At 34.3% G+C, this 27,815-nt stretch overlaps 2 protein-coding genes across 51 annotated transcripts in view; both read right to left on the reverse strand.

Annotated features, from left to right (window-relative positions):
* Positions 1-1,015: 1,015 nt before the first annotated feature.
* On the reverse strand, positions 1,016-4,738 carry LOC127838919 (uncharacterized). The gene is made up of 5 exons (XM_052367062.1): positions 4,542-4,738; positions 4,095-4,223; positions 3,585-3,705; positions 3,170-3,238; positions 1,016-2,111 (listed from the first exon to the last, which is right to left on the reverse strand). Exons 1-5 carry the CDS (start codon positions 4,597-4,599, stop codon positions 1,946-1,948), a joined length of 543 nt encoding a protein of 180 aa, XP_052223022.1. The 5' UTR covers positions 4,600-4,738; the 3' UTR covers positions 1,016-1,945.
* The window catches only part of LOC127838915 (uncharacterized), a 64,438-nt gene continuing 41,203 nt past the window's right edge, over positions 4,581-27,815 (reverse strand). For all 50 annotated transcript variants that reach the window (XM_052367061.1, XM_052367054.1, XM_052367053.1 and 47 more), the window contains 15 exons: positions 27,132-27,263; positions 26,255-26,432; positions 25,345-25,451; positions 24,083-24,164; positions 23,497-23,705; positions 23,228-23,395; positions 12,210-12,360; positions 9,916-10,020; positions 8,873-8,988; positions 8,205-8,346; positions 7,640-7,837; positions 6,019-6,105; positions 5,435-5,482; positions 5,200-5,246; positions 4,581-4,754 (listed from right to left, as the gene is read on the reverse strand). In XM_052367061.1, coding sequence (XP_052223021.1) covers positions 4,731-4,754; positions 5,200-5,246; positions 5,435-5,482; positions 6,019-6,105; positions 7,640-7,837; positions 8,205-8,346; positions 8,873-8,988; positions 9,916-10,020; positions 12,210-12,360; positions 23,228-23,395; positions 23,497-23,705; positions 24,083-24,164; positions 25,345-25,451; positions 26,255-26,432; positions 27,132-27,263 — 1,794 coding nt within the window. In that variant the 3' untranslated portion in view covers positions 4,581-4,730. The remainder of the gene's footprint in view (positions 4,755-5,199; positions 5,247-5,434; positions 5,483-6,018; positions 6,106-7,639; positions 7,838-8,204; positions 8,347-8,872; positions 8,989-9,915; positions 10,021-12,209; positions 12,361-23,227; positions 23,396-23,496; positions 23,706-24,082; positions 24,165-25,344; positions 25,452-26,254; positions 26,433-27,131; positions 27,264-27,815) is intronic.

Raw genomic sequence — 27,815 nt, forward strand, 5'->3', positions numbered from 1 at the left:
TGTCTTCAAATGAGTTTGTTTTATTACGTTTGTATGGCAGCCCACCATTAAAACATGTGTACTTTTTATATCATTAATTTGTTCAGTGTGTCTTATTTTTGAATGAAATCGAAATCTGATTGTACCATCAACTGAATAAAAAGTAAGCTTCGGTTTTAGTTGGTATGTTACTTTGAATGACAGGAGGACAACACATTTTGTATTAAATGAAAACCGGCTACGTTTTGATTGAATTTCTTCCGGGGAAGGGTTTTACATTAATTCTTAAATGAATTAAGAAACATTGGTGTTACTTAAAGCATAAATATTACATAAAAAATACTTGTATGTCAATTTTCATTTAAACGATTAATGAAAACCTGGTTTAGTTAAATAATAGATACTTAACTGGTTTCCGTCAACAAGTAAGCCAAATCAGAAACGATGTGTTTATATAAAATAGTCTAAATTGTATCTACTACACTTTAATCTTGAAGCATTTCAGTAAAAAAAATGACGTCGATGATATTTTTATCGGTTTTAATCGGTGGTATCATGTGATACATACGGAATATTACACAAGTCAGTTGTTCCTAGAGTTTGTATCACTCGAGAGGTTTGTGTGATGACGTATCACACGAGAGGCGGAGCCTCGAGTGTGATGCGAAATAGCACAAGCCACGAGAGTGATACAAACTCTTGGAACAATTGACTAGCGTAATATTCCTTTTATTATATACATCAACTAACGAAAACAGTTAACAGATGTATTTTTTACTTTAACAAAACTGCCAAAACAATGACTAAAACGGTACGCCATAGTTTATTTAAGACGCGTATGAATACAGTTTATGTAAATTAACGTGTAAACATTCGAACCGGGAAAACACAGGTTTCCGACACGCTTACCTTAATGCCATCGTTAATCCAATTTTTATAACAATTAAGTTGACAACTTTAATCCGATGTTTATAACAAAAATGTCTAAACGATATGCACTTCCACTTCTATCTTCCATGTCTTTATCGAAACTTAGTTTAAACCACACTATTTTATTGCATTCCTATCGAAATATACATTTATGCATGATAAACACACACTCCAAAATACGTTTTTAACACATAGTTTACTGTTAAAAAAACACCACGTCTGACATGTCCTTACAGAGTTTAGATAAAACTATTGTGATTTGTCACAGAAATGACGTCAGACGATGTACTACGTAATATATTATGTAATATAAAATATTTCTATTTTCGGTGCGTGTAATTAATGACGTCATTAAATGGGTCGAAGTAGTCCGGCTAGTATGGTAATACGGAATTGGGCGAGTAGCGAAATACGGGATTTTTTATTTCAACGATTGATACAACCTGTATTTTGTTAAAAGCATTAAACAGGTATATACTAAATTACGGTACATCGTGAAGCTTCCGGCTCATGTCTATATATCACAGTCATTATTCTAGTAAGCAAAGGCATCAACATCGATATAAATAATAATGCATAATGTTGGCATTTGCATTAACCAACTAGACTTTAACAGACATAACAGGACAATTTAAGTAAAACACAGATGTTTTCTTTAACAGAATTAAAATTGTGACCATAAAACAACCACTTCATGTGTTAATCAATATAAAATTACGGATACAAAATACAAAAATAAATTCAACTGCATATATTGCTGACATAAAAATATCCACGCCATGCGGAAATTGTACAAAATTGTACATGTATTGTAGAAATAGGCAACATATGCATCAATTAGCTAAAGTATTCACGAGAAGGTAACATATCGTCGCAGACGTCAGGACCGCGCACGTTATCATATATACCCTTCAAAATATAACCTTCATAGTAAGTGTAAATGTTATTATTACACGTGGCAAAACCGGTTGTCTATTAACTTGCAATACAAACATTCTCGTCCAAAGAGTATGAACAATTGTTTGGAACACTTTACTTATGGACTTTCATTTTCCCCTTTCACGATGGGTTTTGTTTCCTCCGTGTTGGTGCCTTTTTCGACAGAGCAAACAAACTGCACAAGAGTATGCCAGGCTTGTTTGATCGCGTTTTTCTTGTAGTTTTGAGCTGGTTTAACGTTTTTATCGTCATTTGGTTTATCTCTGAAAAAATTACCACCTAATATGTAACTAAATAAAAAAGAAATCTGAGAAAATAGCAGGAAATGTAACACAATAACGGGACATATAAAACAATCTAAAACAAGAGACCATGTAACGGTATTGCAGTTAATTCTAGTTAAATAATAAATAATAATGGGAAAAAACAACAATAACTGAATCGACGTTTTTTGAAGACATATTTTCCAACATTTTAGCTCGCGTCTTTTCATTTTGCTATAAACCATACTATATATACAAGTTTTGCATCATACGATATGAACGGAATAGTAAGATAATCAAATTCTGTGTCATCGAAATGACGATGTATTCAATTGCCATAACAACGAACAGTAAACACTGCCAGACAATAAACTACACAATCATCGTTGTTGTATCTGTCTACACATGGGTCATCATTATGACTAAAATAAGTAATAAAGAAGATAATTAAATGGTAAACTATACAGAACAAGTCTTGTCCTGTTGTCTTGAAAATGTTTATGCATAAAATAAACGCCATATACTTCAAACAAAAATATTCATGCAAACTTAGTAAATTTGATTGTGTTCAAATGTCACCAACGTTTTGCTGTGAAAGGAAGCACCAGTTGATAATATTTCAAAAGTTGATAATATTGGTAAACTGTACAGAACAAGTCTTGTCCTGATGTTTTGTAAATGTATATTCATAAAATAAACGCCATAGATTTCAAACAAAAATATCCATGCAAGCTCATTTAATTTGATTGTGTTCAAATGTCTCAAAGAAAGCATCAGTTGATAATATTTAATAAGTGAATTAGTACTTTCAACCGTCTATCATATCATATGTATTCAATAACAGTAATCGTTATCAACACAAAAATGTGTCATAAATATTACAATGAAGCAAATTAAATGAATTATGCTCATAAAATCAAAAACGTTGGCATTGTGTGGAATCGTGTGATCTTAATTAATTGCTTAACCATGTCAGATACAAGCGCAATTAAATTGATGAAATAAACGCCGCTTTAGTCAACAATTCCAAGATTTTACCACATATAATCCCGTCATACCTAGCAGAGGCTTCGTTCACTACCTTTGGGACAGATGCATTTCTAGCTTGATTGCTATTGTCATCTTTTCTAAAAAAAAGCAACTCAAAACATTAAATGTCTCAACCTCAGAACATGAACTGGTATAATTCATAATACGGAATAATTGGGCGGTATATCATTGGCCACTTTTAGCCGTCTACCATTTTTATGGTTTTGGCGTATCAATGTGTTGAACCAAAAAACAAATTCAGCGTTATTTAATTAAACTGATGAAACTCATTGATTTCATCAAACGTCTTTGATTTCTTTAGAGAAACATTGACTGGATACTTATAGCATTTTAACTATTCTAAACGGTCTAAAGCTACATGTATAGTTTAACACGTCGTAAAAAACTACACACTTCCTGATACAGTCATCGATGAACGTTTACCTCTCCTTAAAGGAGTACGGCGCCCGAGCCAGAAAGTGGGTGAAAGTGACCAGTCTATGAACCAGCATGGCCAAAAACTGAATGGCAACTACCAAGCTGAACAGCACAAGCACAAAAAGACCTGCAAATTACAACAATGGGTCTTCTTATTAACCTTCAAAAATTGGTATGTGACACGCAAGGGAAAATGTGGATAGCAAATAGCATTTGGGATTTGTGCGAGTCAAAATCAGCCTGCGCTTTAATTCAATAGACCAGCGTGTTCTTTGTGTTACGATGAAATAAACATCAAAGTATTTCCATTCATTGTTTAGTCAATAAACGTTAAATAAGGTTCTTTTAAGGTGAAGCTTACAAATCAAAACGCCGATTACGCTTTATAAATGCCAGGAGTTGACTCAATTATTTACGGTTATACTAGATCCCTGCTTCAAAACAACAATTATAAAATATTTAAAGTTTGCTCGTCATATATCATTATTTTACTCAATGAGATGCTACTGTACGTACCGGCAGGGTTGCTTCCAAATACACTGAACAGCTGACCTTTGTTGGCAAGGGTGAAGATCAAGGCAAGCCAGATCGTGTTTGACACAGCGAAAATCATCAACCATGTGTTTCTTAACTCATTTAGCTGATCTGTAATAAAAGAAATCCTTATACAATGAAGAGAAAGTAATTAGTTTTAAAGATATACATTATAGCATCCTACATAGCCTTGGTATAAAAACACAACAGACGGGACAGCTCGATAACGAATTCATGTCCTCGACGACGTTACAATTGTCCACATATTCTTATTTTGGCTCTCATGGGATAAATGTGGCTTAGTAAACAACATAAATAAGATAAAAGAGCCACCGTCACAAAATATATTAATATTAATATATTTTGTTCATATGGTTAAATTTGCGTACATTAAGACTTTTATGATCATAATGATTACAATAACTGTACCTTTCATTGTGTTGTGTCCTTCGTCAGTCGGCGTCGTCTTGCCAACGTCAGTGGTCATCGTCCTGCCATCATTAGTGGGATTCGTCTTGCCATCATCATTGGTCTTCGTTTTTCCATTCTCGGAGTTAAGACACAATAGTTTTAGGCCATCCCAAAACTCAGTTTCTGTTTTTTTCTTTATCAGCTTTTCTAGTTCTTTATTAGATACGTTATCTAAAACATTAACCTAGTTGCAAATCCGCAAAAGTACCTCCGAAATAGCTTGCATGTATGCACAGTTTTATCTGAAAGCTTTACTGTTCGCTATACTGTACAATGGATTTATTGATCATTGGACACAACAACAAATAAATAAACCAACTATGAATTTTGTTTCTGCTATAATGTGAAGCGGATGAGAGAAACTTATGTAACAGTGATCAATATGTTATAGAAAACTTTTAATGCGTTGTTATGCAATACGCTTCACTCGTTTGAATGCAAACTCTGTATAGCACAAAGCGGTGTTATAGTACTTCTTTAGTAAAGGTAAGCGGTTAATAGATACATTTGTTTGAAATTTGTTCCTGAAAATGAATTTTCCAATACACGTTAACATGAAAGACTTCGTGATTTTTCGTATTAATGAGTTAAACCTTAAACAAATTAATATTATCACCATTTGCTCCTCCATTGCTGCTCTCTGAGCTCTCAGTGTTATTGTTACTAAAACGACAATAAAATATCATAACATTTTTACGACAGAAACATTATATTCAACAAATGTTTGTTTTTAAACTTATTAACTGGTATAGAACTTATTATAAACCTGTTGCGATAAAACACACCTAAATAATGGGATAGAAAGAAAACTCAAACATGTGAGCAGTTAACCATATGGGAACGCGTCCTACCTAGCGGAATCCGGACTCTCTTCGTTCTCTTGTTCTTTAAAGAAGCAACTGAAAACATAAAGGGCGTAAACCAGTTTAGCAGTGTGGGGTCTGTCTAACCATTAGCCCTTACATATACATGTAACTGGCGATCATGTAAACCAATATCTTTGTTTGTCGCAAAATATCGCCCGTCTTGTTGTTTGCAATAACTTATCATTGACCTCATTGTATGATTCATGTTGTAAACCGTAGAAAATTTAAGAATGGTCCCATAATATTGCAGTTAACGAGTTAGCCGGGATCTTAATATCAACATATTTTTTAAGAACAACTGAAAATGTGTTAGTGTGTCATTATTGACTTTGAAAACACTCATAATGTCAAGGTCATATTCGAAGTATTACCAATAATTGAAATGTCTGAATATTGCATTATTGTTCATACGGCTACATACAAAAATAGTAAATTAAAATTACATTGGTGCAACTGTCTCTTGGAGTCTAAGCTACGTCGTTAAACAATACCCTACGCTGTAAAGTAGAAAAGGTAGAAAAAACAAAAACAACATTATAACAGAATACAAAAGTACGTCAAATACTCACAAGAATAGACGTGTGAATAGAAGTTTGAATTTTTATGCCAAGGAGGGTTTGTTGATATCTGAGGCTGTTGTTCGTCCTCGCGGGTACCTAAAAATAGCGTGTACGAATAAAGTATCTCCTTTCTTATGACTCAGTCATACAGGTTCGTAAATTCATTTTGTTTGTGTGAAGCATTGCGTGAACAGAAGTGCTGATTTGTATGTTTCACTCTTGGAGTTTAAACCCTTTACTGGTATATTTGGTAAGTCAATACAATTAATAAGAATCGTAGCCAAAATACTGACTTAAGAACAGCTTGAAACAGAACAAACCATGGATTTCTCAAAATAACCCGTGATAATGTAAAAGCTGATGATTAAATAAACTCTTAAACATAACTGGCTTTCTCTAACTTCACTTAATATACCGAATAAATAAATTGGCTCCTTCTGTTATATGTAATAATTACACGCAATATTCCAGCAAATAAATGATTGCGTACATATTATATTATTGCATTATTTCATATTGGTAAATAAATGTTGATTATAACCAGTAGGTTCATACATTTGTAGACTAGTCGAACGCCGCAACAAAGTTAACAAAGCGCAAGATGCATTTCGATAACATATATTCTCACTTAAACGCGTGCGCATTTGTGACGGTGTTTAACATTTCTTTGACTATGGAACATTCTCTGATAAGTGTAAACGCCTAATTATATATATTGTCCACGTGTTGTTTAAAAAAAAAAATTGCATCTCGTACAATCTCAATTTGTCTGTCTGTCACTCGTTTGTTTACAATGAAAACGATGAACGATTATGATCGTCAACATTAACAAAATCAGCATTATCTTCATCATCAGCAGTATGAGTAGCATCACAATCTTCATCACAGTTAACATCATTATTACGATGGAATGGATGATAGTGATGGTTCGAATGAATAATAATGATAAGGATGATAATGATAGTGATAATATGATTATAAAAATGATAATTTGATGATGATAATGGTGCTCTGATCATAATAATGATGACACTAATACATGTTTCTAAAATGATGGTAATCGGATTCTGACGATGGTTTTGAATGTTAAATTTTCAGAGTGAGGAATAACTTAAAATAACCAAAGCTAGGTACATACAATGGAATGATCCTACAGTAATAGCAATGAGCTTTTCATCTCTCATAAAATAAATAAACTTATATACATTTTTGGAGAGCGAAGTATAGGCCATAACGAATCGATGGTATTCCAACACACGCCGATCAATAATAGTTCTTGTTTAGACAAGAGCGGTACAAACATAGAATTTGATAAAGAAACTACTTGTACGGTGAGACCTTTGTTTTCAAAATGTAAATTGAAAAATCCTGTGACGGACCTATTTACGAATATCCATAACTTGGTGATTCTTAGGACGTCCGCGAAAGAAAAAACTGGCTAAAGTATATCTCGAGATTTTCGCAAACCTCGCTTTGACGATTATCGAGGTACTTAACGAGATTATAGAAACAGAATGTGTCAGAGACATTGAGTACGCTTACTTATGTACTCAATAAGAAGTGTAAGAGGGATATCAACAAAGTTTAAACAGCAGTTTAAATAACATTGCACACAGCACAAAATACATACCCCATGTTATATCTGTGATGTTACAGATGCTGTATAGCGTCAAAATAAGATATCCAGATGGCAGAAAAAGTAAGTACCAGAGACCGTGAAAAAGGTTAACACACTCCTGGAGATGAAGAAGTCCGGTCACCAGAAACAGTGCAACCATACATCCAAGATAAACAGTGGTAGTAGAGAACCTTATGTCTGGACTGATAACTGCAAATAGATTACCTTCGAAATTAAATTGTTGTTTTTATCTCTTTTGCAGTCAAAAAAGAAGTATAACAGTTGCACAAAGGATTGATCTGTCATAAAAGACGACTGTTTTTTTTCACAGTGCCTCTACATTACTTATATAAAAGCCGCTTAAAGAGGAACTGTTATTGGTTTTAATGACTTGTGTTAAACATGTTTCTATATATCTCTATGAACAGACTGATTGCAATACAAACTTTTTGCAAATGTGGGTAATGGAACCTGAATAATGTTTAAAAGGACAGTGAAGCTCCTCAATTGACTGCACGGATGAGCATAGTCACGAGATAATTGCAAAATAACATATATAAGGACATTTTTTGCTCACTTGCAGGGTTCAATGTTGTTGTGGCGTTTACATCCTTATTTGGTGATATGTCTGTTCCGAAATCAGAGACCACGTCGATGGCAATACCGACAACGACGACAGCCATAATAACAGCGTACAGAACAGTCAATAGTTTGGCAACCTGCAGTGAACACATTGCATTATAATATATTATTCAGTCTGCTTTAAATGGAACGAGTAATTCTTAGGTCAATTGCATTTCCAGTTATAACGTAGGTAATTGTAAGCTTCGTCGCCTCTATCACAAATAAGGACAATTTTGTCGGGTTTTATTTCGCCTTGGCAATAACAAGTGAGAAGTATTAATTCCTTTACCAAATATATCAGTTATTGTTTTTATTGTAATTTGGACTGCAGGTACGCAATCTTTCTTCCCCATGGAATATGTTATAAAGAAAAAATAATTATAACTATGTTTATGTAACAAAGAAAAAGTAACTAAACCATTGCGTTGTCACGGTAAAGCGAAAGAAATACGCTAATGTTTTTCAAATACACATTACGACCTGACTCTCAACGTCGTATAGTAATACATTGAGAGTTGTGCACAGAACCGTTTGCAATATTTTTGGGGAAGTGAGCTGACACTAAACACTATAACCTGGAAAATGAAGACGAAGACTGTTTTTCATAAAAGTGAAACGTACCCATAGCTGTTTCTTTGATGAGGTATTGAGACACAGTATGGTATATACAAAACACACTGCACATTGAGTGATGACGCTATCAAGACTCCTCACGTCCCAAGCGTACTTTAACCCACCTGTAACGTTGTGAATCCGTTTTGTATTATCAATTTAAGTGATGAACAATTGAATTGTGCTTTCCTTTTTTAATATGATAATGTTATTTGTATATATTGCATATAATGATTTTATTTCACATTTTACATATTTTTATAGAGAAAGGTCGTTAGGATACGTCTGAGGTAGGCCAGCACTCTTGGAAAAATCTTAAACTCACTAACAGCACTTTGAGAATTTATTGTATTCACAGAGCGTCAACTCAATGTAAGTTTGCATGTTGTTCAATCTAAAAGTAGAATGCATTCAAATTGTTTACTAAAGTACTGAAAGCAGAAACTGAATAATAATACAAATACACCAGCAGAATGTCATTATTCGATGACGACTGGATTTTTTCCAAGCTTAGGTTAACTGCAGTTGCAATGTTATAATGCCAAAAAAAGCAAAAACTATGTTAATGGCATCGTTTACCTATATGTAAAAAATTATTTGTGATCTTTCCCGGGTCCGCCACACGCAATTTTCCTCATCAATTCGATGTAAAATCAGAGCAACATGACAAAATATCGCTATATTCATCGATTCAAATGTTACACATTGAAGTCCAACATAAAAGGTTTCGTTCATTTCTGTTTTGTCTTAAGTTTTGCTCTCTACATAATATTCATATAATACATGCGGGAACATGTGTGCGGTAAAGAGGATTTCATTCATAATTATCGCCGTTGTTAAGGATACGGTAACAATTACATAACAGTCGATTTACCAGGATTAATTGAAAGGAATAGCAGAACACAAATGCAAACTATCTTACGAAACCTACCTTATGTAAAATTGTATTTATTAACGTACCTTATATGATGATTTTGCAGGGATATAAAACACGAATACAGTCAAAATTCGATGATTTTGTCAATGAACCCCATCAAATATTTCCTACCAACCTGACACGACCAAAATGACTGAACTTGGTCCTATTAGCGTTGAAATCAACAGAAGCATCTGGTACACGAAGAAAAATATAGAGATGTGAGGGTTCGCCTTGGACACTGCAAGAAAAAGATAATTTGCTTTCAAATGCGTCAATTTGCGAGTGTTTTACCTATGTTATCATAGAACGGTATGCGGACTTTAAATGCGATGAATCCTACAATATAGCCTCCATACTCATTTATAGAGTGTGTGATCATTCAAGTCGAGATCTGTTTGATACTGGTTTAAGTTTTCATTTCATCGTTTTCTTACAAAGCAATGGTTCTGATGCACTGGTCTGTTTACAACCAGTCGGTTGTTAAATGGTAATTAAACTGAACTGAAGTTTCTTGAAGCTCTGAATATTGATTCTATGATGTTAATTTTCATTTAGACCTAATTTCTGTGTGATTTATTGTGGGCTTAGTATAAGGATTTGAGCTCAGTTAGACCGGTTGAAAGCCCAAATAATGTACACTGACACTTTTTATGCGGGTACCCAAACCTGTTCTTTCTTTTTATTTTGTTGTGAACTGGTTTGTTTTGTTGCATCTGTTGAGTGTCTTATTTTTCGCAACGGGTTCCTTGCCATAAATGTACAACGACTTGTATATTACGGTTTCTCTTTCAATGTTTCAAGAGAAGCTTCAAGTGTATATTCGAATAACGTTTTTTAATAAAACAAATTAAATTTTTATAAAACAAATTATTTATTATTTAATTAGGCATTTACGAATATTAATATTAATATGTTAAGTACAAAAGGAATTGTCTTCCTTATTTAGAAAATTAAAAGCAAATATGACAAAGCATTGAAAGTAAGTGAGTACGATTGTGTCCCATTGCGTACAATACAACATAGTCTATTTAAACTTGAACTAATACGCGTAATTCAAAAGACAAATACACGAGAAATATGCTCTTACATTTTAAAAAAAACTTAATCTGTCTTCTTAATCTATCTGTAATCGGAAACCTTTTGTTTTATTTAAAGACAAAATATTTTCACAAATAAGTTGCGTACCGATTTGATCTAATTATTTAACTATATAACCAAATATAACTTATTTATTACGTCATTCGTATAATTCTATGAATAGGTTTTATGCTTTGTTATTTAAAAAAATAATCATTTAGGGGTTATGTTTGTTCAACCAAACTAGAAGTGGTCAATCTTATCGTTTAACGTGCTCCATTTGCTGATGACACGTTAAGTTTCCATTAAAAATCAGTGGTAATGTAAAATGTGCTACACTCAATAATGACATGGATAACAAAGTTAAACAAACTACACTTGTTTACATATTAATCTGTAAATTAGTTGTTCGTTATACTCGCTGAAGACATAAATAAATCCCTACTTATAAATAATTTGTATTCAAACATTGAGCTCACTCGCTGATTACATGCTTAACTCTCTATCAGTATATCAGTGAAATTGTTACAAATGTCCCTTTGATTTCTGTGCCCAACTCACTGGTGACATGGTTTAGTCCGTAATAATAAATATGTTTTTACACGTACTCAACATGGTGGTGACATGATTAAATTACTTTCAGTAATTCAGTTGTAGTGTTTCTTGTTGCCAACTTGCTGATGACATTTCAAAATTTCTATCAATAAAGTGGTAGTTGTACATGTTCAAGACTTGCTGATAACGTGGTTGAATCCGTTTCAATTATTCATACTATGATAGGTATAGATAAATAGGCTCAACTCGCAGATGACATTGGTACGTTTATAACAATAATTCATTGATCAATATTTTTTCATATGTGTCACTCGCTGATGATAGGATAACATGAATATCAGTAATTCATTGATATTGTATCACGTGTCCCATTCGCTGGTTTAATCTATACACTTTAACCAGCGGTTTTGCTACCACAGCCCAACTATTTCATGATGTGGTTAAATATCCTATAATATATATAGGATATATATATATATATATATATATATATATATATATATATATATAGATATATATATATATATATAAAGGATATATATATATATATATATATATATATATATATATATATATATATATATATATATATATATACTATGAGTATCAATAATAGTAATGAGTATTGTTGATACTATGAGTATCAATCGCTGTATATTTGTGATATTTCTGTTCGCAAAAATCATATTTGTGAGAGTGTTGCTGATGCATCTCTTTTGATATAATCCATATCCCTGTATATATAGTATCGTTACATGTTCCGCTCTCTTAAAATGTGTATTTGTTGTAGTTTACCTGTTCTCCAATCGCCGATGAAAATCATCATATTCGCGAGTGTAGAGGCAATCCATCTCCTTCTCTGTTTGAAGAACTCGTCAAAGCGATCGGGACAAAAAGTTCTGTTTTCAGCCGCAGCACAATACTCGATTCTCCAGCCCTTCTGCACCTTAGGAGTTGTTGTATGGATGAGATTAGTATTGCCACTGTTACAAAATGTACCTAAAGGTATTGTCAGCTATCGTCATGAACGAAGGTCATCACCAACAGGATAAATATGATCACTCCAACCTAAATATTATAACTTTACTAAAATGCAATTAAGCTTTTGGTCATTGCATCATCACCAGCTGGTTTAAAAAAAATGCTAATAGTGATATTGACAGGTTACGTCAAATTTACGAGCCGTAAATATGGCGTTCGACGCAAACAAATACTATAACGTGAATATGTTCAGGTTTGGTCAATATATATTTTAATTACGACATAATCAAATTAGCATCAGATAAGTCTACTATTACTGTTACTGTAACTTTTACATCTCCGTTAAACAAGATGCTAAGTATAGGATGTGTCCCGTAATCGTTCATAGTTCATAGACGACACATAGTTACTAACAATGTTCATTACTGTTAAATTACCGGTATGTAGTCTATCATTCGATATCTCGTCATGCGCGAATTGCCAAGATGACGAGTTTTGCATTAACTCCCATTTTCTCGTGCCGCGCATGGGACAAGTCGGTCCCTCTCTATTTATGTTAATTCCTCTGCATATTACAGGATAAAATATTCAACAACACCATGTATCAGTTTCTAGTCCAATTTAATGTCTAACATACTTAATATTTTCGGTTATACAAATACAGTCTGATAGCTACATGATCGTATCTTTCTCGATCCGTACACCTCCAAGTCTAAACGCTAACTCTCTTGTTTCCCTCTAACATCTGCCCCGTGAAACTCAGTTATCTATCCCATTGGTCAGTGTTCTATGTGTTTTTATTTCTAATTGGCTGAATTACAATCTGGAGAAGTCACTATTCAAGTATGCACAGGTTAATGAGCGTTGTGGTACAAATAATAAATAATGCAAATACAGCCTAAGGCTTGTGTCAACAGCATTGTAACCCCTTTGTTGTTAATGCATACTCGCTACTGACATACTTGTCAATATTTCGTACATAAAGAAAACCCAAATATTTCACCCAATTTCTCATCATTATTTGACACAACTTATCCTCTCAATTTGATTTTTATGTATTTTAGGATACAGAAAAATCTTTAAGAATGTAAGTATGGAAGTAAACGAAAACATATTAATACATACGATGTAGAAAATCAAACACGCAAACATGAAAACATCAGTGACTAAAACATATATATGATGAAAATCTGCATATTATTAATGAAATTTTTATCGAATGTTTCTGCTGAAATAATAAAACGTCGGAATATTTAAAAAGTCAATGTCAATCACAATGGAGTGGAATGTGTCACTGGTTTGGGAAATCCAATACGAATAGTGTCCATTTTTGACATCTTTGCTGGAGGCGATGTGGCGTCTAGGTGAAGAGATGAGACGTCCGGTTGGAGAGTATTTGACATCTGGTTGTAGATGGTAACATGCAGTCGATTGAAACGACGGCTTCCGAATGAAGACGATGATGGTCGGTCGGAGAAGCTGTTGGTCCTCGGCTGTTGCACGATTTAGAATACTTCAAACGTTTATTATATATAGTTCTGGAGAATGTCTGCATTCATGGCTGTAGTATTATAATTAGTGTTTATGTACATGTAATAAAGGTAACACACATATATATATATATAAGTTCATAGACGATAAAATGTTCACCTAATATATGTACAAAGTACGCGCGATTTTTCATCATCAAGTCCATTCATATCATCGTATCTTTAAAAATCATTTTCGACGACGCGTGAAATGTCCATTAACAGTCCACTTGTTGTATGGTACTGATGCTGGTTCACAATTTGGATCCATGTCGACAATGTTGGATCCTAATTGAAGTCGTCTGTTACGTCGTCTGATTCTCGACGGATACATCGTCGTCGAAGATATCGGTATGTCGATGACATATTCTTCTTCTTTGTCGGGGTGTTAAGATCTGATCACGATCTCAAATGCGTTATGAACGCATGTTGCTGCAGGCAAACCACGCCAACGATGTCAGGAGCGCTGCTTTTCTCCTTAACTTGTATCGCATTGGCAAATCTTATAGGGTCAATTACATGAAATGATAAACGGGCCTTTTATTTACATATTAATGGAATTTGCTATATAAGCACTCAGATTACTATTCACACCTATTATAAGATATACCCAAATAAAATTAATGTGCTAAAGGAACGCGATTCTCATGACGCAAATTTATGATGTGTTATTTAAACTATACGCGTTTGTCTATTCAATGAAATGCATTGTGCCTTATTATGTTTTATTTACTTGAGAACAAAAATTTACAAACAAAATCCCTTGTCTTAATGTAGGTATTCTTATAAAGAAACGAAAAAGAATAAACTACATATTCGATCAGTATCAAATTTGTAATGAATCATAGCAATATAGTTGTATCTTTTACATTATACTAATAAAAGGGACACTGCTTTGTTTTTAAGGATATTTACAAACTGTATTAAAATGTTATTTATGCCTAAAATGTTGTTTACCTGAGCGCTGTAGGGCATAAGCTAGCGTTGGTTAATGTCGTTGTCAAGTGCGTTGTCATAAGCTTGTCAAGGTAAATAATACAAAATGAATATTTCCTGAGAGAAGGCGAGGCCCTGTCTGCCTATTTTGAGGGTTATTTATACCAATTTTGTTACGTACTCGCCCAATTCGTGACCCACGCCTGTCATCAAGTAATGGGCGTCAAACGTGTGTATCTTGGCGTTCATAGACAGATAATGTACTTACTAATTGTTTGTATGCATTTTGCGAGTCACGATTCTTATATTTTACGCATCGGAATGTCGCGTTTTTTTTTTTCTCTTAATGTACCTATTAATTGTTTATGTGCATTTTGCGAGTCACGATTCTTATATTTTCTGTTTGTTACATATTACTGAAATATATCTATTATATCGCCCGTTGACTTAAATATGACATCTTCATTTCATTCTAAACCCGTAAATCAATGCTAATGACGATACATTATCAAAATCGTACGATACCGTCCTCTATAATCCTGTTTTTACATATATACTACATATACATTCAAAACATATTTCTCTATATACAAAATTTTGGGGTCTTTAAGTCTCGACATCTATCTCGCTTTATTTTGTAGTCCATTCATTTACATGTGTTCAGCCATTGTCTGAAGGCACGTGAAAATTGCTTTCTTAATTGCGTTATTTGAATGTGAAGTCTTTTTTGTCAATTTTCGTTTTTTGTGTTTTAACGCTACCGCGTCAATTTGCATCTGATCGTCTGAAGAATCATTTTCAAACCTACGTACAGGTGAGTTTTGTGAATTACCGTTATTGTAATGCATCGTATCTGATTCACTGGAGCTTGACTGTATATCCGCGAATTGTTTGTTTCTCAAATGTTTTTGCAGTTCCGCAAGTGGAATATTTTCCTCGTCGTCCGTATTATCTCTAATCTGTCGGGTCTGTTGCGTAATTACAGGTAACCCATGTACTGAGTTATTTGAATCGCTATCAGAAGATAATGTGTCGTCCGCAAAGGCTAAATTTGCTTTTCTAATCGGGCGCGTTAACGGTTGATTTATCACTGGCCATTCATCGATATTTGCGTGTCTTATTTGATCAGCGTGAACTTTAATAGTTGAGTTGTCTAACTGATTCTTTATTACGTATGTTAACGGCGACTTTTGTTCGATTATACGATAATATGGCCTCCATTTACTGTCTAATTTATTTGTACGTTGAATGTTTTTGTAGTAAACGGGGTCATTGATTTCGAATTTAATATCTTTCGTATTTTTATTCGCATAATCAGCTTGTCTACGTTTCGATTTTTGAATTTGGGCGCATACCTTTTTAAATGATTTGTGTTGCTCTTCGTATATTATTTTATGATAATCTTCACCGTGATATTTGCGTCTAGGCTTTAACAAGTTGTCTATTGGAAGAATAGGGTCTCTATTAAAAAGTAAGAAGAACGGTGTGTGCTTCGAAGTCTCGGATGTACAAAATCTCATTGCCGCTAAAGACATGTTTAAATGTACGTCCCATTGTTGTACATTTTCTTGAACCCGTTTTGATAGTATATTGTTCGTAGTCCCATGTGAACGCTCGTTCATGCCATTAGACGCGGGATGATATATTGTCGTCTTTACGTGGTCAATGTTCATTGATTTTAATGTTTCAGTGAAAGCTGTGCTTGTGAATTCTTTTCCGTTATCAGTTATAATTATTATAGGACAACTATGACGGCAATAAATCTCGTTCATTAACAGGTGTATTACGCTATCAGAAGATTTATCAGGCGATGCGAAGGCTTCTATGTATCCTGAGCATTGATCTACGAAACATATTATATATCTATTTCCGGAAAGCGTTTTCGGATATGGACCGCATATATCTATGGAAACAACTGAAAACGGAAACGGCGGTATTGAGGTATCTGACGATATGGGAGCTTTAATTGCTTTTAAATTTCTACTTTGACATATAATGCACTTAGATACATAATCATTAAATTCTTTGAACATTTTAGGCCAGTAATATTTCTCTTTTAGTGTCTGAAAAAGCCTTTGAGACCCAGGATGCCCGTTTTCATCATGGTATTGCTTGACAACTGAACCAGTTAGGTGTTTAGGTACTAAAAGCCTGAGAGTAGGTTCCTCATCTACGTTTGATATGTAGTACAGTATGTCATCAACCGTTAAATATCTATCATCTTCACTCTTGTTCTGTTTCCCTAATCTTAATCTCGCTTTAATCTCAGATATATGAGGGTCTTTTTCTTGTTCTATTTGCATATTAAGCCCTGATATATTATTGTTCGACGCTGTGTCGTCGACTGGGATTGGCTGCGGGGTAATAATATTATCGATTATTTGCTTGTGGTCAATGTTTGTAGAGTCGCTTACGTTAATTTCGCGTGTTTGGTCTTGTTTATTAATTTGCGAATTGATCGTAAAATGTTTATCGTTAATATCTAATTCTAGTTCTGTTTGATCGCATTGATTATTCTTTATTTTGGTTTTTGGAGGTCGGCTTAGAAAGTCAGCAATAATATTCTTTTTTCCCGGTATATATTCAATTTTGCAGTTGTAACCCGCTATACTTAAGGCCCATAATTGTATTTTCTTGTTTTGCATCGGACTTTCCAATAAATACTTAAGCGGCTTGTGATCACTCTTTATAACAAATTCAGCATTGTGTAAATAATGGTGCAATTTACTTAGACTGTAAAATATGCTGTAACATTCTTTTTCAATGGTACTATATTTGCATTGTGTGGGGCTTAATCTGTGCGATATGAAAAATATCGGCTTTTCGCCCACATAATCCCCGGTCTCGTTACTGTCGCATTTTTGAGTCAAACAGGCTCCGACGCATTTATCAGATGCATCCGTATACAGAATATAACCCTTTTTTGGATCAGGGTATGAAAGATAAGGGATTTGCGTAAATGAGTCTTTTAATTGTAGGAAACTATCTTCGCATTGTTTTGACCATTTAAATGGGACATTCTTTCTCGTGAGATTAATGAGTGGCTCGACTACTTCTGAATACGACGGACAGAATCTCCTATAAAATCCTGCAGCACCTAAGATGGATCGTACATCGCGCACGCACTTTGGCCTAGGGAATTGTCGGATCGCTTCCACTTTTAACGGATCCGGCCTTATACCATTTTGATCTATGATGAAGCCTAGGTATCTAGTCTCTCTTTGTAAGAATTGACATTTTGATAGTTTTAGCTTTAGGTTATGTTTACTGAGACTCTGTAGTACTGTATCTACGTGTGATAAATGAGATTGCAAGTCAGGTGAAAATATTAGAATATCGTCTAGATACGCCACAGCGAAGCTCTCACAACCTTTGAGTACTTTATTAGCCAATTCTTGAAATATAGCACCGGCGGAGGAGGCACCGAAGGGCATAACATTAAATTGAAATAGACCTCTGAATCCCGAAGCAAAAGCCGTTTTTTCTCTGTCCTCTTCCTTTATAGGTATTTGCCAATATCCCGATATCAAATCTAAACTGGTGAAATATTTACTTTTACCTAATAACGCCAATATATCATCTATTAATGGTAATGGATAGGCAATTGGTTTTGTAATTTTGTTTAATTGTCTAAAATCAACACAGAACCTTTTCTCATCTTTATTATCTTTATTTGAATCATGGTTATTTTTCTTTTTATCTACTAAAACAATAGGGAAGCTCCACGGACTTCTTGATGGACTTATTATGTTTGCGTCTAGCATTTCGTCGATGGCTTTATCTATGAATACCTTATTGTTTAATGGTGTTCGATACGGCCTTAATTTAATGGGCGGATGATCCCCTGTATCTATGGTAAATTCTATCGCTGAAGTTTGTGTTAATTGTAAATTATTTCTTGCGAAGAGAGTTCTGTGTTTTAAGAGTATCGGTAGAATATTTTCTTTTTGATTTTCATCTACACGTAAATCTGATAAGATTTCATCTTTAGATAAACCTGATTTCGGCTGATTATTTTTAATAACTTCTTGTACTGAGCATATTTCATTATCATTTACCGAAGTTATTCGCCCTATGGCACAGTGTCGTCTAAGCCTTATTGTTTTGTGCGTATTGTTTATAATTAAAATGGGAAATTGTCTATCACGCATTGTCTTGACCACTGAATTAACAATTGTTAAACCGGGTTCATTATCAAAGAAAGAATTGCTTATTCCATTGAATACATAATTCGTATTTGAACGTATGCAGTTTCTTTTAGCTTGAGCAAAGAGTCTATATGCAGTTTGTGGTTTTAACACAGTATGCCTAGTTAATCTCGCTATCGTTGAAAGATGTACATCTTCTTCTAGAGGTACATAACAGTTATCAATCCTCAAACATCCTAAATCAAAGTATAAACGGACACCATTATTTTGTAAAAAGTCTCTTCCTAAAATAACATTTCTATTTATGTTACTTACTACAAAAAACATGTGCTCTTTATATATGCTCCCTATTTTGAATCTCAATTTTACACTTCCGTGGACATGTAATGAATTTCCGTTTACCGACTTTAGATTTACTTTTTTAATTATCAGTGCGGGTTTTTGTTTTAACATATCATAAGTACGTTTACTCACGATGCTGACTTCAGCGCCCGAGTCTATCAAGCTCCTAAATTGATAACCACCTGTTGAAATAACACAAGAATTTGGACTACCACACAAAGCGATATTATTTGTCTCGACTTTTTCATTCTTACCATAGACCCCTTTTTGGTAAGAATTTTCTAGTTTTTTCGATTAATGTACGTTTTTCTTTGAGTACATTCTCTACTTAAGTGTCCTAATTTACCACAATTCCAACAATCAATTTTATCTTTCCAATTTTTGTCATATTCGTTATTGCGCCCGTTACCGTTTTTATCTATCGTATGACAGTTCCGCCCTACCGTATATGCACTTATCTCTCGTTGCCTACGGCGACAGATTTCAATAGAATGACCGTGTTTCTTGAAATATGTGCAAACAAAAGATGACCTAATATAATCGATATCTGTCTGAATATTATCGGTCGTAATGTTATCAAGTCCATTTATTTGTGATCGTAACTCAAACCTAGCTCTGACACTTTGCTCATGTATAGCGCTTTTTAAAGCATTTGATAACGTTGCATGATTTTCGCGCATTAATTTAAGTCTCAAATAATCGTGCGATAATCCGTCGATAAAAATTTCTACTAACTGTTTTTCTTTATATTCTAAATTTCCTTCAATATTTTCGAATGCATCCGTCGCAAGAGATAAAAGTCGCTCAGCGTATATTTGAACATTTTCGTCGGTCTTTTGTTTAGTCGTCTTTAATAATGAGAAAGCGTATTGTGGGTCTTGAATTTCCGCGAATCTTAATTTAAGCTGTTCCTTTAAATCTGTCCACGTCCCTGTCGTATCGTCAGTCAAAAAACGATGTATGTAATCACTAACAAGCCCTTTACTAGATTGGTAAGAAACAAATTTTAATTTATTCTCATCTAAATTGGTAAGTGTTCCATATTTTTCTACATTTTTAATCCAATTTTTAAATTCTTTTGAATTTCCATCAAATGATTGTACAACCTGTGAAATAGTCTGAGTGCTTATGGCCGTTTTAACATCTTTAATTTGTTCATTCAAATTTTGAAATAACTCAGGGATTATTTGATTTGCTATTTTGATACAAGCGTTAGGAAATAAAACAGTCACTCACCAGAAGTTGCAGAATATGTGCGGTCTGATGTCGTTGTTCCCGGCTCACGGTCGTTGTTACGGGTTACAGAAGTTGCCGAAACGGAGTTTCTTCGCGTTGTTTTTCATGGCTTCGTAATCGTAAATGGTAGTATTTCTTTGTTCGAATCCTTGGTTCACGAGCACCATTTAACGTCCTGTGTCCCGTAATCGTTCATAGTTCATAGACGACACATAGTTACTAACAATGTTCATTACTCTTAAATTACCGGTATGTAGTCTATCATTCGATATCTCGTCATGCGCGAATTGCCAAGATGACGAGTTTTGCATTAACTCCCATTTTCTCGTGCCGCGCATGGGACAAGTCGGTCCCTCTCTATTTATGTTAATTTCTCTGCATATTACAGGATAAAATATTCAACAACACCATGTATCAGTTTCTAGTCCAATTTAATGTCTAACATACTTAATATTTTCGGTTATACAAATACAGTCTGATAGCTACATGATCGTATCTTTCTCGATCCGTACACCTCCAAGTCTAAACGCTAACTCTCTTGTTTCCCTCTAACATCTGCCCCGTGAAACTCAGTTATCTATCCCATTGGTCAGTGTTCTATGTGTATTTATTTCTAATTGGCTGAATTACAATCTGGAGAAGTCACTATTCAAGTATGCACAGGTTAATGAGCGTTGTGGTACAAATAATAAATAATGCAAATACAGCCTAAGGCTTGTGTCAACAGCATTGTAACCCCTTTGTTGTTAATGCATACTCGCTACTGATATACTTGTCAATATTTCGTACATAAAGAAAACCCAAATATTTCACCCAATTTCTCATCATTATTTGACAGATGTATTATGATAATTCTGCAAGGTTCAAAAGCAGAATAAACTATTATATTAGAATTACATCGAGTATTTTGTTTTTTAAGCATATTTTACGGAGACCCTTGAACTTGATAACATAGATAAACTGATTTCAGAGTGTATTTCCTCTTATTCTTTAACGAGATTAATGTGTTTAAGTTTAGCTTGTGAATTTAGATAGCCGGCGAATTGTGCCGGCAGCCATGATTCAGTAAGTCAGGGTCTGACGTAATCGTACAACAGCAATATTGACTCTGGAAATTGATTTTCAAAATTGCTAAAATATACCACGAGTCATAAAACTACAATCGCATCTTATACAGAAATGAATTATTAGTAGGGATGGGAAAATTATTCGAATATTCGAATATTCGATTAAATGGTCAGTATTTGAATGACAGAATTGATATTCGCATATTCGCATTGTTTTTCAAACGTAATTGCCATAATATTAAATGACCTGGGAGACGCTTACTAATTTGCACCTGAAATCATTTGGGATTAACATGTTTGATGTGACGTTCTTCGTGTCAAACTGATCAATCAAACAGTTTACTGCTACTGGTAGTTTTGGTGTTAGTGGGTGTTCAAGTGGTGTGATTACTATGTACGATTAAACGTACATGCTATTTTACTTTAAAATTTCAAATAAAAATAATATTATATGACATGATGCTTTTCCTTCTATTTGTGCCCGATATTCGATAGCAACGTTAATAAACAGCCTCGTATCTAGCAAACGGTTATAACTTACAAAACAATGGCAGTTAACACAGAACAAGTTTCACTATTTTCTGAAATATTTCGCATACGTAGGCTTTTTCAAAATTTGTTTTTACAATTAAGCTACATTTTCTTTCTATTTCTCAACACAACAAGTGTATATTCAATTGTATATCTGTGACAATTAGTATTTAATATCTCTACTGGATACGAAACTGAGTAATAGAAGTTTAATCAATCCAGCCGTTTTATGAGAATATTCGAATATTCGATTGAATGGATTTGCGAATATTCGAATACCTATATAGGTATTCGATGCCATCCCTAATAATTAGTTAAGGCTAGAACTTGTTGATATCTCGTAACAATAAAAATAGAATTAACACATGCTACATTTATATGATATATGCACGGTCTTGGATCCGGTCATTTTCTGAATGTTGCATGTTTCTCTCTTTTATTTTTTTGCCCGTAGTTTCAAAAGTGTTATTGTTGTAATTTCATTTTACACCGAATAGTAATTTCAAGGGTCATATTTTTGAATTTTAGTTATTGTTTGAATGAAGCATGTTCTCCTGAATAAAGTATGTTATTCACAAAGAAACAGAACTTTTAAATAGACAAGATGGATGAAAAAGATGAACAATTTGGCATGGGCTAAACAATGGAAAGTACAAATGCATGTCGAGAACTGTGCATGTAAACATTCACATTGTACTCGCTGATTTTTATTCTCCAAAGCACCCGCGGCCCATTACCGTATTTTCGCTAAGCATTTAGACACATCAGTAAAGAGGGTCATACTTGTTGTTCTCTTATCAAAGACAAAAACGTATAGTCTTAGCATGATTTAAACCAGAGATATTCCGATCTAAGATATATTTCGTCCTAACACTTGATCACTTTCACAAAAAGAGTTGTTACAGCAGAGCATAACACGGCCGATAATTAAACTGTTGCCAATCATGACACCAATGACATTTTAATAAAATAAAAGCGATACGATGTTAAGTACAATTTACGAGTCAAATGTACATATTCAAAGTCTCACAGACATTACTCACCATTAGTGTACATAACCACCTGTCTTCACCCATATCCTTGGTGAGGAAGTCATAGGCATGTTTCACGTCGGTGGCATACTTAGGAAGAACGGCTTGGATTGCATCGCAACGATAAATACTGAAGCATCCAGGAGAGCACAACACAGTCCCAATCACATGCTCTGCAGCCTGTAGATGTCGATCGAAAATTACATCATTCTGTGTATACTTCGCACGTAAAAACAACAAATTCATTATGCGATAATAGACAAAAAAATAAAAATGCCTACCTTCTGAAACCAATGCCCAATAGCGTATTCAAAGGTCTGGTACCAGACGAGTAGACCCCCGAGTAGGCCTCTTCCAAGAGGATGAGTCCTAGCACAGACTGCACCTAATGAGTCGTCACGTATCATCCGATCGAGTAAAGCTTCCACAGAGTCCGGAGTAAACATAACGTCAGCGTCCGTTGTGAGGATGTATGTCTCGCATCTGGAAGCTATCAGCGGCGAGGTATTATGATACATCTTATGACAATCACATAGCAAGTCCCCTAAGTTTATAACATTATACATGTATGTGTAGTTTTCGTTCACGATTTCCTACCATATACCTTCTAAGTTTATAAAAAATACATAGTAATACAAATTAAATAAAAATCATTGGTCACTGGTAATCTTTGTCGACATCAGACTTACTTTATCAAACAGTTGGTATATCCATAAAGTGGAATATTAAGTATTTTCAATGAATACTATCAAACGAGTGTTCATTCAGCGCAACGGGAGTCACACTTTTAAATCTAAATTATTTTAATGGATGTTTTACAAACGTAATAAGTAATTAATTTAGTTGAATAAAATCAGTGGTACATACCATTTTTTTGCTTATCATTTTGTTTTTTCCATAGCACATAAGCCATGTACATCACCTGACTCCAGCGCTTCTTGTTCTTCACCTGCATACGAAAGTAGACTTTACACCTGCTTAGTCTGTTTAAGTTTTGTATTTATATATTGTTTGATGTTGTTCTCCGTTGAGTTCCTTTCATTTTTTTTAAAAGACACTCCTCCACTATTTAAGCAAGACGGTAAAAGCATGAAATATGCTGGTTTTTGGTGTGTGTGTGTTTTGTTTAGTTGAGGGGCGGGGGGACAGATATATTTTACTGCTAGTTACTTAATACTATAATTAAATAACATTGAAGTAGGTGGTAAGCCAGCCATGCTTTATGGGGTATTTTTCGTACTGAGCTGTTCTTTGCGAAACGGGTCAACATAGCATATGCTGAGAGTGTAGCTTCGAGGCAGCACACAAATTCGGGTAGTCTGATCAGAAGGTGCACAGATTGCTGTAAATCACATAAGGTTTCATATACACAGCAGAACATAGTTGAGCTCTTGGTTACACTGCACAGATCTTTAACTAAACTTAGCACATATGCCATCAAGAACTTTTTCGTAAACCCCGGCTGAAAGTAAAGTGGTACAGATGAGCTACAGATGGCATGAAACATGAACAGCCTTCGAAAAACTCACATGCGTATCTGGTTCATGTTCTTATTTTCAGAGCTATTCGATTGTTTACTATTTAAGATACCAGACATTCATATTACCCAATCTTATAACTGTATCTAGAAATATCGTCCTCATTCAGTTTGTGTTAAAATTGTTTACTTTCAAAGTGTATTCGTGTAATACAAAACGGTTTATTAAAGTGTTAGTCCATTTATTCATTTTAAAAGCTTTCGAAAAACTAGTTTTAATAATGTTTTATTATGTTTGCTACCAATCATTATTTTTGCAAATTAAAATGCATATTGTATTGTTCTACTTAAACTCATTGTTTAGACGACTGTACAAGCTATGAAAGGCGTCTCGTTGATTGAGAATGGGTAATCCAATTAATTTTTAAAACAAAATATAAACTTTAATTGTAAATAAATTCAGGAAAAAGTAGTTCAGTTTGGATGATTCAATTAACTTATTCGTAGGTTAGTTTCTAAAGGATGGAAATGAAGCATATTAATCTTGAAACTATTGGCAATATGAAGACATGTGTTGAGTTTCATGTGACTCTCTTTGCGTGTACAAAAGCTTAACATGCGTAATCGGTAATGAATTATGAAAGCATCTTACTTTTTTGCTGTTTTTCATGTGTATAGTAAGTAGATTTTTTCCATCTTCCTTTTCCCACACCATTGCCCTCCCATACGATGTCTCGCTATCTCCCTGTTGCTTCAATTCTGTAGCCATAATGAGCAGAACTACCTTATAGTCGTAGTGATCATCAGTAAACACGAACATCAATAGCGTATGATTTGCTGCCCATTATCAGATAATTCAATTAAATTATCTGAGCTCTCACCATGATCCAATAGAAGCTTTTTCAAAATTGATAAATATATATTTTGCTCAAAATGAACCGCCGTTAGGGGCCTTAGAAGAACAATGTTAACGCTCTGGTTGTCCTTGGGGAGTTTTCATTTGCAGCTGGATTCTTCTGAGGCCCCTATCGGCGGTTCACGTTGAGCCAAATACGTTACTCTTTTGATTTATCAAATTGTATGTAAGTATATTGTGTAGCAAATTCTGAAAAGTTGTTTTAATCATTGCCGACACGTCATACCATGATATATTTTACGAAAACACAATAGAGTATAAATCTTGTACATCCCATTAAGTGCTTAGAAACTGAATACACGGTAAAATGTTCAACCTCATTTCAATTTACACATGTGATGAAACGATCGGATGAGCCTTTAACTGTTATTCTTATTTGTTAATCGAATTTGTACTTTCCTTTTATCGACATTAAACATGAACTGTGCATGGCGAACGTAAGGATTTGATTCCATATAACCCCGCATCCGAAACGGAGGCTTCTTCTCATAGAAAAGTAGGTAAACATTTACCTCTTTAAGACACGTTTAAATACTTATTTTTAATCCAGGTCATATTGTTGAACAACAGCACAAAGCAAAAACAAACACAACATGCGTTACTCAAAATTATATCCGGATGTTGTATAAGAAATTTATTTTCTTACCTAGTATGGACTTGATCTCTGAAATGAGTTGCTCGACAAACTTGTTTTTCTTGTCGCTGTTCGGCCCCTCCACGGCTCCGTCAAAGAAAATATGGTACTCGAAATTTAGCCGGCCTTCACACTGCGCTTCGATCATACCCTTTATAGATTTAAGTAGCTGTTGCATCTCGTGCGTAGCCTTAAACGGGTAAAAATATAAGCAAATGTATGAGATTTGGAGTTGCTGTATTCTGCATTTGATGCATATTATAAATAGATTAATTGAGTGAGCGCTCAAATGAGTCTCTAAGTGTCTGCCAGAGGAATATTGTACTGCAACATATTGATACTCTGTTTAGACTAAAGCCCAATAGCTGCTTGCTCTCTTGTAAAGATTTGGGACTCAAAGTCTCTCCATCCGTCAAAGTGTACTGTGATCAACTTAATATGGATTCTAGTAGCTTAGGGCCTATCGTTTTATGTCAACAAAAGTTAATAATAATATTAATTTACTAGACTTTAGGTATCTCCCTCCCGTTGCTTGCTGCACTATGTCGATATTCTCTATATACTCTAGAATTATTCGTCTGCAAATAATTGTATTTCCGGCCCAGCTTGAGCTTTAATTCTGCAACAATGAGACTACGAGTCTGGTTATCTACAAAGTGTCTCAAACGGTCTTGATTGCACTGCTATTTCTACGAACTTTGTGCCCACGAATTAAAACCCGACTGTATTGAGATTAAATATGTTAAACCCGATTTGCCCTCTGAAGGTCAACGAAACAAAAAATCGAGCCAGAGTATAATTCGCCTGAAATCGGTTGTGTCGATATAAATTCTCTAAACGAGATTAAAGTAGTTATGGATTGAAACAGTCAGTCTATGTGACTGCGTACCTCCATGAACATGGTTGTGCAGATGAAGATCTTGAGCGGGCTTTGTTGTTTGGCTTTGTAACAGTTGTTTCTCCTCACTAGAATCAACCATTGTTCCAAGAGCGCGGAGTTGTAGGTTGGCAGCAAGAATAGCTACAAAGGGATGTATGAGAAATCATGTTATAAATTACGACAATGGCACCTTTACAATTAGCGATATTTGTTTCCCGTTCAATATATTGTTTTTTGTCAATCTGTTTGAGGGCGGGTTTCGGGCATCCTACTCCACACAGTAAACAATATGCAACAAATATATGCATATTATAACATAATTGATAAATATTACAAGTAATCGCATTTACATTTCAATGAAAACAATATTGTTTAATGCAAAAATACGAAACGGGTATTCTAAAGTATAATATAACAACTACTGGAAAAGAGGTAACAACAGTTCCCATTCTCTTCTTTTATGTATAAATGTCCACGTATTAATGCGTGATTTAGAGCTCTACGAACAAAGATGCAGAATTTCAGTCAAATACCTTAAAAATGCAAGTTTAAAACCTGATGAACCTGAGCTTTTATTACCTGCAAAGTTTTTAAGGCAATACAAGCCCCTTTTAATGCTATTGGCCATTCTTTACTATTTAACCGTGGACTTAAAACTTTGGGTATTTCTATTTCATTGATAGTAAAGTATTC

The sequence above is a fragment of the Dreissena polymorpha genome, chromosome 7, assembly GCF_020536995.1.
Source record: "Dreissena polymorpha isolate Duluth1 chromosome 7, UMN_Dpol_1.0, whole genome shotgun sequence".
Lineage (NCBI taxonomy): Eukaryota > Metazoa > Mollusca > Bivalvia > Myida > Dreissenidae > Dreissena > Dreissena polymorpha.